General features: G+C 48.6%; 2 protein-coding genes across 4 annotated transcripts in view; one reads left to right on the forward strand and one right to left on the reverse strand.

Annotated features, from left to right (window-relative positions):
* Positions 1-2,734: 2,734 nt before the first annotated feature.
* The window catches only part of LOC135913334 (glycine receptor subunit alpha-2-like), a 359,566-nt gene continuing 343,778 nt past the window's right edge, over positions 2,735-18,522 (forward strand). The window contains exon 1 of the mRNA XM_065445926.1: positions 2,735-2,900. The gene's annotated coding sequence lies outside the window, so the exon portion shown is untranslated. The remainder of the gene's footprint in view (positions 2,901-18,522) is intronic.
* Positions 6,279-18,522, reverse strand: part of LOC135913354 (paired box protein Pax-6-like) — a 206,620-nt gene continuing 194,376 nt past the window's right edge. For 2 of the 3 annotated variants that reach the window (XM_065445952.1, XM_065445953.1), the window contains exons 7-8: positions 15,730-15,932; positions 6,279-8,634 (exon numbers count right to left, since the gene is read on the reverse strand). In XM_065445952.1, the coding sequence (XP_065302024.1) occupies positions 8,347-8,634; positions 15,730-15,932 (491 nt within the window). In that variant the 3' untranslated portion in view covers positions 6,279-8,346. The remainder of the gene's footprint in view (positions 8,635-15,729; positions 15,933-18,522) is intronic. The other variant, XM_065445954.1, reaches the window with a different exon arrangement.

Genomic DNA, 18,522 nt, shown 5'->3' on the forward strand with positions numbered 1-18,522 from the left:
GCCGTCTACCATAATGACCATAAAGCGATGATCACTATGATAGCAAAACAAAATAACAGAAGGTGGGATCTAGAAGTCACGTGTATATGCCTTTATTCAATAAATATAGTAATCACCATATATTAAATCAGTATAGCCATCACTACACACAGCTTCGCTAGTCATCCACCTTCACAGAGTGGAATGGCACTGAATCTTTTCTGGTTTTTTTTTTTTCGTTTGCAGCCTGCTTACTTGGACGCTCTTTCGAGCGTGTCTGCATGCGCGTAAAAACATCCCTGAAAGCTTGTTTATCCGCTGTAAGATTAGATGTAAGGAGAAGCTCACTCCTGCAATTCCTTCTCTTATTAATGCGAATGACTTTCTTTGACTACCGCGCTAATTTCCTGAATCGGACCGAATTACGTAGCCGCTCGGCAGAAAACTGGGATTCCCCCTTTCACCTCTGCGTACGTGAAGCGGTGTGGCTTAGAGACATCCGATTCCCACTCCTTTGCGGCGCGCCCTGTCTCCAATTAGTGCGTGCGCTAGCTCACGTGGTTTTGCGCTGAGTGAAAGAGAACGATTGGGTGACTTCACGCGTCCTGTGCGCAGCATTGTCAGTGTTTTCTTTGTGCTAGGAAAGAGCGTTGCGCTGGTGTCCGCTGTTGTAAATTTAGAAAAACGTCAACAAAGCGTGTCCTTACCGTTCATTCTCTCAAGTGACGCCGAAGGGAACAGGTGTGCCCACTAGGAGTGCCTTCTCAGCCCAGCAGGGTTCATCAAAGTGATAAGCTTCCCATTTGATTTTTGCTCATTTGGTTGTTAGAAGTGTTAGGTTAAACGACCCATCTGGCTTTTTATTTTTTAATTTGTTTCATATTTTTCAGTTCTTGTCTTCTTTTGTAAGTGTAGGGAGGTAATTAAAAATATATTTTATTTAGTATATTTGTTATTAAATCTTATAAGTAGGGTTATTTTTAATCAAAGCCTTGTTAGTACAAGATAGTGGTGGTAGGAGGAGGCCTAATTGGCGCTATGTGGAGTGCAAGCGTCTCCGCCCATTGGAAGAAACTCGGTTTCAGTCGGTATAGGCGAGTCACATGTGGCAGATTTTGTTTGCAGAATGTGGGGTGACGTGTGGAAGGTCATGCCTAGAGCAGGAGAAGAATGATCAAGTGGGTCGAAAATCTGGAAAATTAACCCAAGAGCGAGCAGAAGCAGAGGAAGGTGGTAGAAGATAAGCCAGCCAATGTAGAAACGAAGCTGAGGGCCGCTTTTATGCAGTATTGCATAAAATATTCGCCAAGATACTTTCCAATAGAGTCCAGGGCAACACTCGACTTCAGTCAACTAATATGACAGGCTGGCTTCAGAAAGGAATATTATACAATGGACCATATCAATGTCATCAATATGGTAATCGAGAAATCTGCGGATTACAATTAACCTCTCTATATGGCTTTCATAGATTGTGAAAAGGCGATTAATTCAGTTGAGATACCAGCAGTCATAGAGGCATTGCTTTATCAAGGAGTACAGGAGGCATAGGTGAATATCTTGGGAAATATCTACAAATATTCCACAGCTACCTTGGTACTCCACAAGAAAAGTAAAAAAAAATTACCTTTATTTACAAATATTCCACAGCGCTCTGTAGCGAATATAGGACACTGCAACAAATAACGTTCAGTATCACGCACGACGAACGCGGAGATTCCTATCAGGTTTAGTCATGCCTGATCACGCGCCGACCCTGTGCAGAGGCGATTCAACAGGAAGTCATCTGGCCTTCCTGTTGCATCCACCTCACCAGTCCCTTCGTCACACAGGACTGGGGAGGTGGAGACCGTTATGCGTGAAAATTACTGGCAGTGGCTTGTCTTAGAAGACGTTGGCAGTCCTATGTCTTTTTTTTTTTCCTCGCGCCTCCTCTTGGAGCGCATGGAACGTTTCAACGGGAGAGCAAGCCGTCGCACTCTGTTGGGCACCTCTCTGCGCTTTGCCTCCGCTACTGTTCTGCCAATGGGATGCAGCGTATAATTCATTTCTTGTGACCCGCAGCGTCAAGTGATTTCGAAAAAAAAATTTTTTTGAATCGATACAAGATACTTGTCTTGCACTAGGTTTCTTGCGTCTAGCTGACCGCGAAGTTGGCGGCCACAGAGCAACAAAAGCGGCGGCGATGGCTCGCTACCTGCGGCGCCATAACACAATCCGATGTGGCGTGCCGGAGGAAGGAGCGCCGTCGTCGCCGCTTTCGTCGCTCATGCGTTGCTCATGTTTTACCAAAATCGCCGATCGGTTAGAGAGAAAGAGCGTAGCGTAGATTTATCTATGCGGCCGCACACGTACGTAGTCCAGCGGCCTCTACTATACACGTCATCACGATGCCAGTGGCAAACCGGAAGCGTCGCCCGCTTGCACTTCAGCGTTGCGCAAGAAAAGCACACACATTATTATTAACACCGCGAAAATGGAAACTAGACGAACGAACACCTCTGCACGGGAGCGAAATGCTGTGTCGCTGTTCGTACTGCTGCAAGCGTGCCTTCCTTTGTTGCTTGCCGCAAAGGGAGCTTCTGGAAAGTTCCATGACCAGCCACAGACTGTGCTCGCCTGCGCGATCATCCATTTCCGGCTTTGAAAATTAGTAACTTGTAACACGGGCAGTCACTTTGCGTTAAAGGTTGCCTTCTAGCTGTGCGCTCTGTGCAAGAAACTGTGAGCTGAACCAGTTGAAGTGTGACGCTTCTACGCAAGAGACTGCATGCCCCCGTCCTTTGCAAGTATTCTGCCTGTGCCGCTCGTGCACAGAGAAGCCCGGAAACCGCAACATCGTACCATCGCTATGAACTGAGGTCAACAACAATCTTCGAGCTACGTACAGCCTTCGAGCAACGAGGCATTAGCGGCGAAGTGTAAGCCATAAGGCTGTCTCTTGGCAAAAGCGACTGGCGTTAGGAAAGTGGCTGCTTGGATCCATTATAATTGGCGTTATTCTTTTAGCAGTGACTGACAAGTTGAAGCTTATATTGCATTTGGCAGTTTTTGAAGATTAGGCTTTTCTGTTAGTTAATTTAGCCGAGGCCACGGGAGTGCTCCTTGCAACCGAGTTTACTAAACCAAAGTGAACTGGTTTTAAACTGTGGCAAGCACGCACGTGTGTGTTTGCTACTCGCTTGTCCTTTCATTCGCGCTAGTTCGCTCACAGATGTTTCATTACCAACTAGCTCGAATTCAAACATTAGCGGAAGATTTTTTTTTTTTCGTCCTCGTGTCTCATCCGGCCCGAGACGGCAACAATGGGGCCTTCACGGGTGCGTTTAGCGAAAACTATAGCTTATAACCGCTATAGCATTGCTCCTTTATTGGCGCTTTTTGACCATCATTGGTCCTTGCGCCATAAAACACCATGCGTACATCATCATTATTGCTCTTTTACGTTTGCGTCACAGGGGCCCGTTCTGATGCCTTCGCGGCCTAGATGACCGCGTTATTGTGTCAAGAAACGCCCTGGCGCGGAAATGGGCTCTTGTACGCGGCATTCAGACCTCTCGACAGTGTTGTCTTGCGACGTCTAAAAAACAGAAGTTACTTGCGGCTCGCGACACGACGTGTTTTCGTTGCAGCAAAGGTGCTTTGACATAGATTTCGCCAGCGTCGTTTCAGGCTCTTACTGAGATTGTGGTTTCAAGCGTCCTATCGAAAATTAGCCCGAGAAAACCTTTTGAACGAAATCGATGCTCACGTTCTGCCGTCGACATCTGGCTCGTTAGGCGTATTCTCAGGTAAGGACACGGCCTTTCTCACTTCTTTTTTTTTTGTTATTTTTGAACTTCTCTCGAAACTAATTCTTCCTCCTGTCATCGCAGGTCCACGGACCTGCATGCTCGGATCTGCTGAATTTACGTCATCTTGGGCACTGTCTTGGCAACGCCTCAAAATAGAGGGGGCCTGCTGGTCTTTGGGTACTCGCACGCCAAAATCAATCACGCCCAGAAGCTGCTTAAACGAGAAACGTGACCGCACAACAGCTAGGCGCGTCTTTTGCCGAGCGACAAATCAATGACATCGACAATACGGTGAAAAACGGTCACTGGTTGCCGTCAAAAACTAAATGCGCGCGTGATAATATGGCGAACTAACGTCACATTGGCCACCATGTTTGAGGATTAGCAACCGTGAGAAGCTGCATCCGTGACGTCACGTGAAAAATTATCGACAACAGTCTCTTTGCAGGTTTCCGCCATGAATTCGTTGTGTTCTGCGTCCTACGGGTATTTCTACGGTCGAGAAATCGTGCTTGGTCATGTGTTCAACGGACAGATTTGGGGCAGGCACCTTCAGTGTCAACAGTTCACGAAACTATTTTATGATGTACATCTGCTGTGCCGTGTGCTCTTTGGACAGATGACATTACTGCACAAGTCATTTTTTTTTCAGCAGACTCGTTTGTTACCGAAATTCTGCAATTTATATAAAAATGTGCACATTACCTGTGTATTGCGAAAATTAACTTGTATGTGCGAACGAGAAGTCCATAGAGCCAATAAGCAAATAAGAAATTAGACGCTATACCACTTTTGTTTTTGCGCCAGTTCTGTCACTAAATTGTTCTATAAATTTTGATACGCTTCAAATGAGGTGTATTCGATATTTGTAAGTGGTATTCACCGTAGCGTTCTCAACGGGGCCCATTGTCAATGTAGAGAGGAAAACATTGGCAGTGAAGTGACTCACAGCCCGAGTCGTCGTACTGTGAGTAAAGCTGGATCTCGATTGGGATGCCAGTTCCACTTGACTGCACCTGTTCAAGTGTTTTAAGTGGGCATTCCGGCAGTCACCACGCTGTCGGGTGTATTCTTCAGTGGAGGTCTTCAACTGTTGGAACGAGCATAGCTGCTGCCTTTAATCTTAATGGGACACTGAAGAGAAACAATAGGTCAATTTAGACTGATGAAGTAGCCTTCAAAACACCAATTTCGTTAATTTCGCGCCGATAGGCTAATTATTAGGAAAGAAAATAAATGCCAAAGCTCCGTTTTCTTATTACTTGTTCTTATCTCGCGCGGGAATATTGGTGCTTGTACCGCTGCACGTCAGTGTGACGCGTCACAGATACGAAAGTATCTTTCTTTTTATAATTTTCCGTATTTGAGCCATCGTGGCACTGCGAAAGTTCTCTAAACTTGCTAAGTTCACTTTTTGGCTTCTTTAGAATACACTGTAGTCTATATTTAGGGATCTAAAAAAATTAAATAGGCGCGAGCAGATGCTGTCAAAATGTGTGACGTCACGTGACGTCATGGCGAGTTTGTGCGTGAACTTCAAGGTGACGTCGCGGGCCACCCGAACTTTCCTTTTGCGTATTTTTCTTTGGTTACCAAGCCTCCTTTTTATTTCTGCTCGTTAATGGGGGCTACAACTTAAACAGCCGCACATTTGTATATTTCTCTGAATGGCGAAACACTAGAATTAAACCTCCTAAACATTTAATTGACTCTAGGATTCACGTTCACTGACACCACTCAGGCATTCATTCTTTCCACAGACGATCAGATATTGAAATTCGTTGTCCAAGGATATTATAATTTGCTAAGTAGTAGCAGAAAACGTTTACTGTACAAATAATGACGAGCGATCTTCAGGCTGGTCGGGGCCCCTATTATAGGGCTCCGGAGTATGGAGTATGGCAGCCCTCCGGGCAACCTCCGCCTCTTTGGAGAGCAAGGCCTCCTATTCCTCTCGCCTTCTGATTTCCTTAATGTTTTCTGTCAATGTGTATCGTGATTTTAAACACCGATTACAGAGCCGGATTTTGTTTTAAATTGGTTTCGATGTACGTTTTTGTTGTTGTTGTTCTGCCTGCTTCTTCGTTAAGGGCTGGCCCAGGAAGGTGACACCCTCCTACTGTACTGCTTAACTACGTTTCGTTATTAGCTGCAGTATAAACAAGTGCACAATAGTTTGTCATTCCTATTTTGATGCAGTGTATTTTCCCATGTCCTGCAACAGCCTTCCTATGGCGGCTTGCTGTATGCATGAAATAAAACAAGGAATAATATAGGCTTTGCGGTATTTTATAAGGATGATGTTCAAATACATCTGAACATATTTTTCTGTCAGTGCCCCTTTGAGACACTTACTTACGCAAGGAAGAGGCGAGAGAACAAAATGGATATGGCGGGCATCGTGCCGGCATCGCCTCTTGTTCGAGTGTGTTCCTTGGGTGCGCGTTTCCTGTGACAGCGTCTTTCGACGACGGGCTTGTTTTTCACGAATGCGAATGGCAACGGTTTCGGGATGAGAATATTTTATTCGTAGCGTAGACAACGCATTTCAAGGTGAAACAATTAATGGACGGAGTCGTCGTATATAGTGAGTACTGGACGCGCCTTGCCCAAACTGTAGCACCGGCTGGACTCTGATTCTCGCAGCGGCCGGTACAAGGCTGAAAGAAACACACACACACGCGCGGGTGCTTCCGGGCACCGCATGTAATGTCCTCGTCTCGCGTGAGCCGTCACAGCGTCATTTTACCTCGCGATTGCTTGCTACACTCGCGACACGACTATCTCGGGACGACTCCAAATAACTCCCGACAGCGTGCATGTTGGCTTACCGCAGACCTAAACAACAGCTCAGAACGCGATTTCATTTTTAGACCCTTTCTTGTGTGTGTTGCCATAAATATCGAAGCGTGGATGAAAACGAAAACCAGCTAAATTTCTTGCGTCAACTGTCTGTCAACAGTCAACACGTACTGTTTCAAATTTATGTGTGCATGCAGGCTCTTGGGTCACACAAATGAGTCGCGGTGTCATTAGTAGCAAATTTTGCGTTGATGAGACACCTTTCAGTGACACTTCGAAAAGACAGAAACACGACGTTATACTCTGGGTGACGTGCCGTTACTTTCGATGCCTTCGTTCTTAAGCGCGAGTCATTTGCAGATGAGGCTAACAGAAGTATAATGCGAACAATTCCACGAAGTGATGAATATTTACAGCTTTCGGTTCATGTTTCTTTTTTTCAACTTATCGTTTTACTCGCACCAAGAGGCAGCACATTAGAAAAGGAAAATAGAGACCGCAGTTTGAGATTCTCATTCATGCAATACCTCTTTGGTACCGCGTGTCGGAAAAATTACCTTCGTACAATTACGAGCGGAATATCGGTCTGGCTAAACAATAATAAAAAAAATACCGACGACAAACAGACGCAACCGTCGTGCATCGTTACAGCTGGCGTCAAATGCCACTGTTAAGACCACCGAGCCGTTAAGTATGGCTGGCCTTGAGATCGGTGCAAGACGCGATGCTACTGGGCTATCACAGCAATGAGGCCGCCGCAATACTGTCCTTGGTGATAGAAGTCTGCCGATGGATCTGGTGTCGTCAATGTAGTCGAGGGGGTAATCTCGCAGTCTCGATTGTCCAATGCGCGCCAGAGAAAGCACGTGGATTTGCCACAAAATTTACGCGACAGTGAAACACACGCAAAAACAAACGATCACGAGAACTCCTTGCAGACGCAGCAGATACACCGGTAGCGTCACTGCGTATAACTGTACAGAAATGCTGCTTTGAGTAGGGAAAATAAAAATGAATGAAATAAAGCAAGCACAAGGCGTGTCCTCTCTTTCACGAAGGGGCCTTTGGTGAACGCCGTGGACAGAGATGTGGAGTTGCTGGACTAGGGCGAGCATGTCCGCAGCACAGTAGACGTCGCAGGCACGACCTGCGCATGCGCACCGCGCCACACGCGACACCGTCCCTCGCCAACCGCCCACTCGTACGGGGCGCGAACCACAGCGCGACGTCGAGACACTGCGCAGCAAAATAGCGCACTTCGCCGTGGCGCGTCGGTCTCCATACCGCGTGGCACAGGGCGTCACTCACACACTTTTGTCAAGGGTGTCCGGAACGAAGCACGGAATAACCAAAGTCCGCGTAGCAGTACGGCTTCTTTCGCAGTGTACAGCCGACGAATGAAGCGTCAACGCTTGTCACAGTTCACTGAACACTGCACTGACGGGTTAGCTCGTCTCGTCCTGGACGGGGAATTCATATCACACTCTGCCGAACTCCCTTCTGCAGCCGATGGTCTGAGTCGGTGTGACCTGGCCCGAAAGCAGTCACAGGCTCCGAGCCGCGCACAACCGGATTGTGTCCGTACCCGGGACACGAGAGTAGCGTGCTCACGGCGCTTGGAGAGCCTGGAGCAATGCATGCAGCCCTGGGATACCTGCGCCCTGGGGGAGGCGCGATCGAGAGTCCCAATTTGGTTGAGCTTTTTTCTTCACGGTGGTCCACCGGGATGGGTTCGGGGGGACCGGCACACGCAGCTGGCCGACCGGTGCGGTCAGCCGGCGTACTCGGACACCGGCGTGACCGACTGCTGCCGGGAGGCCGCCGGATTGGAGAAGGCCGAGTTCTCGCCGCCCATGCGCGGCATGACCAGCGGCCGGGAGGGCGGCTGCAGGGGCGGCGGCGACAGGCGGCTAGCGAGCGGTGGCGTGGCTGGCGGCCCGGCCGGCTCCGGCGAGGACGGGACCGAGCTGCTTGGCGAGGCCGGCATTTCGGCTCCGGGCTTGAGCAGGTTCATGCGCTGGTGCCGGCGCCACTTCGCCCGTCTGTTGGAAAACCACACCTGTGTTTTTCCGACAACGAAGCGTTGGTAGGCGCTCCGCACAAGACGCGCGCGCTTGCGCATCTCAAGCAAGCACGTGCAAGTGCGCGCGGTCCTGCTCGCGGTGCGTGTGTGCGTGTGTGTCGGTGGACAGAGAACGTCTGATGCCGTGACGGGCTTTCAACGCAGAGTTACGCAACAACACGGCAACGAAGAGGAAACGAAACAAAACCAAAATAGGTATATACAGCGAGCGCTCCGCCCAAGTTTGTTCCTTCCCGTGTTCTGCGCTGAAAGCCTGTCAGAGATACGCAATTTCAACTCGCCCAAATCGGCACCTTGTTAGGCCTGCAACGATCACAGACAATGATTTGCACCATATCCGCGTGCTCGTCGCTCGTCCACCAATATTAGGTCTCGAAATATGCGCTTTGTAAGGTTGCTGATGTATGATTAGCACATGCATTCACGGACAGACATCCACAAATGCGGAAGCCAAATGAGGCATTTTGTAATTCTTTGTGTTCGTGCGCTCCCAGCTGCGTTTACGTTGGCGTGCTATCTACCGTGTTATCTGTAATAGGTAATTCAATGGGCAAACTGACTTGATTTCAATCTGAGTTCGGTTTCCGTAATGAGTAACTAAAAAGCTAAGCCGTCTCCAGTGGACTTGTATATGTACGCAGATCTTTCAGCGTTTGATGCCTTTATCGCGTGACTTAGCACCTTAGCCAGAAGTGTGCAATTTCAATGTGCAGCGAGTGAAACATGTGTGACGAGAAAATTTCTGATCTCGATGGTTGTGTGTTCTTACGAGACTCTGTACGGTCGTGTGAAACTTTTGATTTACAAAGGACACTGGTACTAGATACACCTTGACAAAATATCTTTTTTTTTTCATCATTGTGACTCGTACGACGGGAAGTAACGCACAATAATAACATAAAAACGAACATGCACATGACGAAGCACGTCGCATAATGTCGTATTTAAATGCACAGCTACAACATATTAAACATCTCGGCTAATTTCAAGGTATCTTTTGTAAGCAGGAAGTTTTGCCCGACAGAACTCAATGATCTCAACTACGCAATGCATAAATTTGAATTACACTCTAATAAGGTCTATGTAAGGCACGATAAAACCAGAACATCCTAGAGCAGGAAGTTTTGCCCGACAGAACTCGATAATCTCAACTCAACAATGCACAAATCCGAATTACACTCTTATAAACTCTTTGTAAGACACGATAGAACCAGAACATCCTATAGAGCTATGGTTTAGCTCAACTATTGTTGTACGTTTGCGCTCTCGCACACCTCTCATGCACCACCTTAGTACATTCAATTTTTGGGGTGTGAACATAACTGTAGCGTGCATAGGAAAAAGTCACCAAAGTTTACCTAACACAACCAAAAGTCGGCTATAATGGAAGCTCGCACCATGACGTATAGGTATTTTCGCGTGTCCTTCATTATCTGAGATCAGTAAAAAAAAAAAAAAAAGTCATCCATTGTTGTATCAGTGTTCCGAAGTCAGGTTCAAATAAAGACAGTCGAAGCCTCAAGCAGTTCAAAGCCAACCATGTAGCTTTTTTTCCTTTTTTGATCGGGGAGAGAGCAGTTGCGTATGGGTACATGGCTCAAAATGCTTGGTCAGACACATGATACGATCTTTCAATTGATAAATTTCCCTAACGGTGCGTCTCTATAGAGTGATCTCCGAAGACCCGGCCCCCTTGAACACTCATCGAGACCTCTGGTCGGTCGCGGAGCACGGTTATAAGAGCACTGCTCTGGAACTCTTACAACACATACAATACGTATTCTAGAGCACAAGGCTATGTTCGCATTGCGAGACCAATCCTTTTGTCTCTCGGAATGGTGCAGTTTTTATCACGCCGTGCCAAACAGGTCACAGTCACGTCCTGCTCCCGCCATGGACCACTCGGCACTTTTCGGGCTCCGGCAAATGTGCCACTACTAGAGCAACGACACCGTCAGAGAGGAGCACCAGAACACAATCGCTGTGGGGCTGCTTAACGTGGCATCCTCGGAGCGCTCAAATGCGCACAATAGAACCCAGTGCTCAGAGCGGCTAGCCCGTGCACCGGAAAGCCTTTAACCCCTGCTCCGCTCCCGATATCTCGCCGTTTGCGCGTGGAGCTACCATACGTCCGACGGGCTTCGTCCTCAGAAGGACGAAGGCTATATACAGGACCGGCACGGGCATCAAGAAACAACCCGGACCGAAATGTCTCTGATCGAGGAGGCTGCAGATCCTGCAAGAATGGACATGCGAGAATGAACGCGCGTACGGAAACGGGCCACGGCGACGGGTGGCCTACACGCAGCAGCAGCAGCAGTAGCGTTGACTGCCGTCGCGGTGTGTAGTGCGGAGTGGGGGGGAGCGAGCGCTTCTTCCATCGATGGGGCTGTCCCACGATCATTTCGGCGCCGGCGTACTGGCGCATCTCTATGGCTGCGGATCCATTTCCTAGGCCGCGAAGCGCCGAGCTCGCGCCGCGCGCCACCGACTCCTTTGTCCCCGAGCCGAAGAAGCGCCGCGCTGAGGATCGAGGGCGCGCGGGGCCATAACGACGCCGCCGGGCGGCGCGATGGAGGCACGCCTGCGGCGGTGGTGGTGGTACCTGGTTTGCTCGCGTCATTACCACGTGCGCGGACGCGCGGCTTTGGGTCGTTATCGTGCGCTGCGTGCCCGGATCGCGCTGCTTCGCGAAAGAGGAAGCGGCTCAGATGACGACGGCAGCCCGCGGTCGCTCGGCGTTATTTCGAGAGAGCTCTTGCCTAAACGGGCCGAGGCTTTTGGAAGAGGAGGCGGTCCTCTTGACATCGAGGGAGCGCGCGGTAAAGCGGGGTCCGTCTTTCGTTGTCTGTTTCGTTTCTGTTTCTGGCGCTTTCTTTTTTCTCCTTTCTTTTCTTTTCTTTTTTCTTTTGTAGCAGTAATCAAGCCGTGATACATGCAGCTGGGTTCGTCGAGCGTATGTTGCCACACTATGCAGGAATGCTTCCTCCGGCCCCTTTATTCACCTGTTCTTTCTTTCCTCGTTCACTTCTTTCTTTTAATAAAGTGGCTCGGGAGACCGCCCACCCAAATCCACTATACTCAAATAAGATATATACTGTTGCAGCTGTGCCAAGAATTCACCACTGTTAATGTTGATATTCGCTGAAAAGCTAACTTGTGTGTGAGGAAAGTAAAAGCATATTGTCAAATTATTGTTCAGCATGAATTATAACAATTGTAGCGGTGCCACTATCGCATCCAAAGCAGGCGAAGAAGAAGATGGGCTCATGCACGTGCAGGTAACGCGAGAATACAACACGCTATAGCGCGCTTGACCTGAGTGGCCGCAGTGTGCTCCCTGGTTCCCGCTTAACTATAGTTGGCCGGCCTAAATAAACTATGGCTACGGCGGCTACCTTTTCGCGCCGCCTTCCCACAAATTGGTGACCCGGACGACATAGCCCAGCCATGCCAACGTGAGCGCACGGGCTCTGTCAAGGCGAGTGATGTGGCCTCACGAGGTCCGGCAGACGTCACACGGTTTAGGGTGTCCGGGAATTCTACATGACATGTCAGGCATCTGGTTCATCCGGCTGGACAGGCACTTCCTTCTCAACAAGGTTCCAGGCTCTGGCTACGTTCCAGGCTCCGGTTGTCATCCCCCGGCCTTGAATTCTGCGAGGACTTGCGAGCGGCCGTACTTGCTCACTACGTCATCTCGAGCGCTCACTCTCCTCCAGTGGACGCTCCCTTACTGCAGCTCTCGCCATGTGGACCATTGCGTCATTCTGTGTCTTGCCGTCCCACATTGCCTGCGTCCACCCGTGCCGATCGTCAGCACGCGCCGGCCCCAGCATCAAACCTCTACTCGGTTCGTAAGCCAACTGAAATTTCACTCTTGCGGGTACGGCGACGCCACAAGCATAACCTTCGCGATACATTCAGCGACCACCGCAACCCTGATGCTATCGGCATTCGAGATTTCACCGCAAGAAGCAGCAGGCGAGCCTTCCGATGTCCAGTGCTCACATCTTCCGCGAATGCCTGGCCTACGGAAGTTTCACGTGAGCCACTCCGCCATCTGGTTTCTTCATCTCGAAAATCACTTCTACGCCAACAAGGTGAGCGACCAACACTTGCGCTATCTCCACGCAAGTACAGAGATGCCAGATGGTCTACTTTTGGAACTCCAACTTGTGCAGGCCCTGGCATCTACGAGAATCTGGGGCAGGTCGCGATTTCGCACTACCGCATCACTGGGTGAGCCTCGCTCACACCTTATGCTGCCGCTACTACCTAGTACATCTCTCTAGGATAGCGTGAACCTGACACTACCAACGACTACACGATCTGCACACTTTATCTGGGCTTTACCGTTGGACTATTTCCATTTCAATCGCGCTTCGCACTAGGAGGAGGTTCCTGTAGCGGCGCGACTATCGCCTCCATAGCAGGCAAAGAAGATGGGCTCATGTGCAGGTAGCGCGAGAATAGAACACGCTAGCGCGCTCAACCTGAGTGGCCGCGGTGTCGACCGCTCCCTAGATCCCGCTGTACCATGGCTGACCAGCCTAAATAAAATGTGGCTACGGCGGCTACCTCTTCCCGCCGCCTCCTACAATATCTTCGTTTTCGTTATAATCTAGCAAAAATATTACTGTTATTGGAGCGACGCGGTAAGGACCTTATTGAAGAATAACAAATGGCAGCCCTCTGATAAACAACTGCGAGCAAAACACGACGGCACCATAAGCCATTCGTGTCAATATATGAGGTGGGTACAGTAACGAGACACAACTGCCCCAAAAAGCTACGGGTTTGCTTTAGCTGGAAGTTGGGTGACGGTCGTATATAACCGAAGTTTATCACGCCGTTCCCAATTTTCTTCTTCGCCTTACATTTTGGCATTGCAACAAAGGGGGTCCTTGAGTTAACGACAAAGTAAGACGTACAAGTAAGATATGCTGAACAACTAATCAGCGCGTTCATTCGAGGAAGTGTTTTGAAGACGAACAACGGGAAGTTTGCCGAAATACAGTTTGTAGCTTAGACTACTAGATGCAACATAGGTAGCAAATGGGCATGCTATATAGATGTGCCAGACATAAGGAGGCTAGAGCTTTGTGTCACACGCATTAAAAAGTTGGGCGGGCAATAGAAAAGAAGCCCTAGATGTGAACGTTAATGATCTTCTAAATAAAAAATGTCATCCTCTGTCGAGAACAGGCTTTATTTGAACGTCTCTCTCTCTCTCTCTCTCCTCGTGAGTGTGCGCGTACGGGCAACCAACTTCACGCGACCTTTGCCTAGACGCTGCGTGGCGACGGAAACGGCGGCCGGCTGAGCGCCACAGAGCGCGCGCGCCCATCGTCGCGTGCACGACCTGGCAGACAGGAAAGGGGGCGGCGATGAGTCGAGAGGCCGCAACAGCGTCCGCGGGCACGCGCAGGCCCACCTTTTCGCAGCGGCGCGGGGACTAACCCCCTTTTGCCCTGCCCTCGGCAATGGGTGACGCGACGGCGTCCACAACGACGACGACGACGACTTCGAGCAGGCGACCGCAGCTAGTCACGAGCTGATGGAGGGGGGGAACAGGTTTGTTCAAGGCGGTGCACCCAACGAAGGGAGGAAGGGGCAACGAACCGACTCCGCCAAGCGACCGAGCGAGAGAGGGAACGCGCGAGCGAGCTCGGCCGTTTTTCTTGCCGCCTGCCAAGAACAATTGACGCTTCCTGTCGCGTCCCGCAGGGGACGGCCACCTTGACGTGTGCTGCCTGCGTCTGCTGCTGCTGCTGCTAGTTTTGCGCTCGCCGTGAAGCGAGGCGAGGCTCACTGGCTTTGCGCGCTCCCGGAGCAAGCAGCAACGCGACGCTCGCTCGCTCTTTCTCGCGAGAGCTGCTAACCGCCATCACGAGCCTTGGAACTGGCGAGTGCTTCCGTCGGCTGATAGATGGAGCCACGAGACTCGTGAGAATTGGGGCCCCTCTTCGTGAGCGAGTGCGGACGCTTCGCGTAGACCGCGCGGCTGCTGACTCGGCGCCCACCGGGGCTGGCACGACGAGCGTGACATTTTTACGACTTTGCCCACTCTTGACAAGGCAGCGCCACTGGTAGAAAAGAGCGTATATGTCACTGTGACGGCGTGTGGAAAAAGAAGGAAAAAGGAGAACTAACGACGAAACGGCAAATGTGAACCACCAAAACGTCAGAAAGATGGTAGGTCGTTGCCGCTAGTAAACGACCTGCCCTGGCCAAGGTGTACCTCAAGAAGCTGGAGAACAGCGATCTTTCGGGAAAACGGACATTCCCGCATGTGGAAGCTTCGCCTTCACGTTTCAGGTCGATCAGCGCGAAGTAACGGGCAGCTGCAATAGCTTCGTCAGTTAAAGAAAATAACAAGAAATATGAATTTCGAGTTGAATGTAGCATGTCCTCCTTTCAGTTCGAGATCGCGTAAGCCTTGTATGTATGACATTGTGTCAAAACAATATCATCATTATTGGGCTTGCGCTACACGAGCTGAATTTATTGCTCAATTTATTTTTTCATTGTTTTGCTTATTCCCAGATTACCAAGTTCAGCGCAACACGCCAACAACCTGCTGTCATACCGACAAATAATTAGCCGAACGACTTTTGTAATAGTGTGAAATTGCGATGTTAGCTATAAAAGATGCGAATGAGATGTCAGAGATGGGAGCGTATTGGTGAAGCTTTCTTCTCAAGTACTTAAAATGACCTTTTGGGCGAATGTGCCGATAACGCTAGGGCGCTTAATTGGATGAAGATAAGGTACGTTATTGGAGAGCTTTATGACTAGGGGATGGCTAACAGCATGCAACATTGGCTCTGGCCGAGGCTTCCCCTTTTCGCCCCCTGTAGCAACCGGTGTGGTTCACAACAGGGCTTTCGCTCTCTCCTCAATTTCTCACTTTGCCTGTGTTGGGATCACTGACAGGCCTTGAGCAGCTCACGTGACAAACTCCTGCACGATATATATATATTTTCTTTGCGCATGGCAATGAAGTTTTTGTTTTCTTTTTGAGAGAGTGCGGTATATGCGATATGGGAGCGTACAAAGAGTGCTGACCTGCACGCGTGCTTCAGAGAGGTTCGTCTTGGCTGCCAGGCGTTCGCGGGTGCTGACGCACGGGTAGTGGGTCTTCTCAAACTCCTCCTCGAGCACCTCCAGCTGATCGGGACTGAAGGTGGTGCGGTTGCGCCGGAACTTGGGCCGGTCGGCCGAGTCCGAGCTGGCGCCTTCGTCGCAGCCACCCAGGCCGTCCTTGTCCACTGCGAATCAGTGGCCAACGCGAGAGGTTGCTTTTTTGCTTTCTTTGCCTATGTAGAAACGTCTGTAGAAGCATTTATTTGCGCACATTTAGGTGCCTTTAAAAAAAAAAACAAAGATATCATTCAGTGCGTCGGAGTAACTGCGCGTCGTTATAGCTCTAACGTTCGCCCTAACATTTGTCCCGGCGTTGGCTGAAACGCATCGGCATGTTCGAGCTAAATATTACCGGCAGTTGAAGGAATATAGCAATGGGAGATACTTCGCCAATGGAACAAACCCTGTGTTGCTATTGGTTGTCTTTCGCAGCTCTCTTTAATATTTTTATTTTTGATCATTAAGTAAAAGAGTGGAAGCCCTCCTCGTGTAGAAATTAGTGGCTTACCGCACTTATCCTCCCTGAGTCAACGCCTGCAACTGTCTTGTCTGATTCGTTCGTAGCTTGGCAGATCTTAGAATCCTCTCTCGGGTATTATTTGTTTTTGGGCAGAGCCACAGCAGGTGGCCAATCTGTCGTAGTTCGTATCTTTAATGTCTTTAATGTTTTGTCGCAATCACTTGTTTATTATTACTACAAATTAGTTATTAGACAGCCGCGACGACAGTGTCAAAATTGTTCGGCATGTCCACACAAACTGCTACTTATGCATTGCGCGGTTCTTTCTTTTTTTCGCGTTCTTACGCCACGAGTTCATGAAACTAAGAAAACGCCAGGTAGCTAAGCTTCCGCTCAGCAATTCTAGCTAACTATATGACAGGCGTAAATCAGAAAACTGCGGCAAATATACGTTGTAAGAAACTCTTCATTAAGCACTTCTAAGCATGGCCAGTAACTTTGCCTAACCTTCCATCGGATACCACGATAATCAAGTAGGTCATTAAGAGTGGGTAATATGGTTCTAATAAAATTGTTGATTGAACTAAATGGGGCGAAATCAGAGATGTAGTAGTGACACACAGTTGGCTCCGTCACCGTCAAACCGCCCCATCACATATCTATTCTAGGAAACCTCGCCGGGATCTAGTTGGCACTGCTGGCGTGTGGCTAAAGCACGTACAATACCTGTTGCGCGCTTCCTTTTTCTTAGGCTGGCGAAATACGAAAACATCCGTGCACTTAGATTTAGGTGCGCGTTAAAGAACCCGAGGTGGTCCAAATTTTGCGGAGTCCTCCACTACTGCGTGCCTCATAATCAGAAAGTGCTTTTGGAACGTAATACCCCATAATTTTCTTTTCTTAGGTTTGAGAAGTTTGCTTTCTAGTTTCTAGTATACTCCTAGGTTGTCTTATCACGCATTTGTGATAAATGGCTAGCACCGTTCCTCTGCAAGCTACTTGGCATTAAAGCTTGACCTGTACGCGATCGCGCAGTTGTGTTATAGGATCCCAAAGTGCACTACAGTTTGTTTTGAAATGAAGACATTTTATATCGACTGTCTCGATCTGAGCCAGAGTTTCCGCAATGTGGCGTTAAGCGTGCCTTGTGTTCGTTCCTTCGGCCGAATCCATATTTGGCCATTCTAAGTTCGAATGGTTTAAACCGATAGGCGGCGAAATTTGTAACAGGAATCATGCACTACATACGTGAAAAGTAATGAAGAACTCTGCTCGTACTACAGCTGCTACAAGTAGCGCCCCTTTGACAAGAGTTTTGAGTTAACTTTGTTTTTTTGTTTCCCTCCTTAAATTGCCTCCAAAGCTCTTATACCTACACGCCGCGATGAGACCGCATAGAAGACTGAAACAGGACGGTATATTATATTATATTATACTATATATATATATATATATATATATATATATATATATATATATATATATATATATATATATATATATATATATATATATATATATATATATATATATATATATATATATATATAATTCAAATGAATTAAAAATAACAACGTACTATGAATGATAGGCAAAAGGAGAACAAGTTAAAAGCGGGATGCCAACGTTTCGACAAGTGGACTTGTCTTTCTCAAGGCTGAAAAAGACAAGTGGAATAGCCGAGAAGTTGGCTCCCGCTTTTACCTCGTTCTCATTTTGCTCATCGTATTGAATTTCCGTCTCCCGCTTTACCCATGTTTTCCCTCAATGTACTAGGAATGTAGCAAGAAAATCGCCATGAAAGAAGTATAGAAGTTCCTCAACGGCTAAGTATGCATACCTATGTGACAGTGTGCAAAAGAGGAGGCTCCCAGAAAAAGAAAGTCGGAAATAAATAAATTCAGTCTAAGTTGTCGAAAAGGTATACCTCTAAAGTGTTTTCTCTTTCCTACCTTTCTTTCTTTTTCTTTTCTTTTTAATATTGGAAACGGTGACAATACACACAAAAAAATGTCAATCGTCTTAGCATGTTAATAGAATGGGCATAGGGGCAAGAGCGCTATATATATACATATATAGATTAGGGGGGGAGGGGGTACGAGTCCATCTACTGGAATGTCGATTTCGGCCGCTGCTGATTGGCTAAGGCCGCTCGTCTCCTCCTCTCTCGCAGAGCTGCATCCAATCAGCAGCGGCCGAAATGGACAGTCCACTAGGTGGACTCTTACAGAACACCCCCCCCCCCCAACCCTATA

Source organism: Dermacentor albipictus, chromosome 4 (assembly GCF_038994185.2).
Source record: "Dermacentor albipictus isolate Rhodes 1998 colony chromosome 4, USDA_Dalb.pri_finalv2, whole genome shotgun sequence".
Classification (NCBI taxonomy): domain Eukaryota; kingdom Metazoa; phylum Arthropoda; class Arachnida; order Ixodida; family Ixodidae; genus Dermacentor; species Dermacentor albipictus.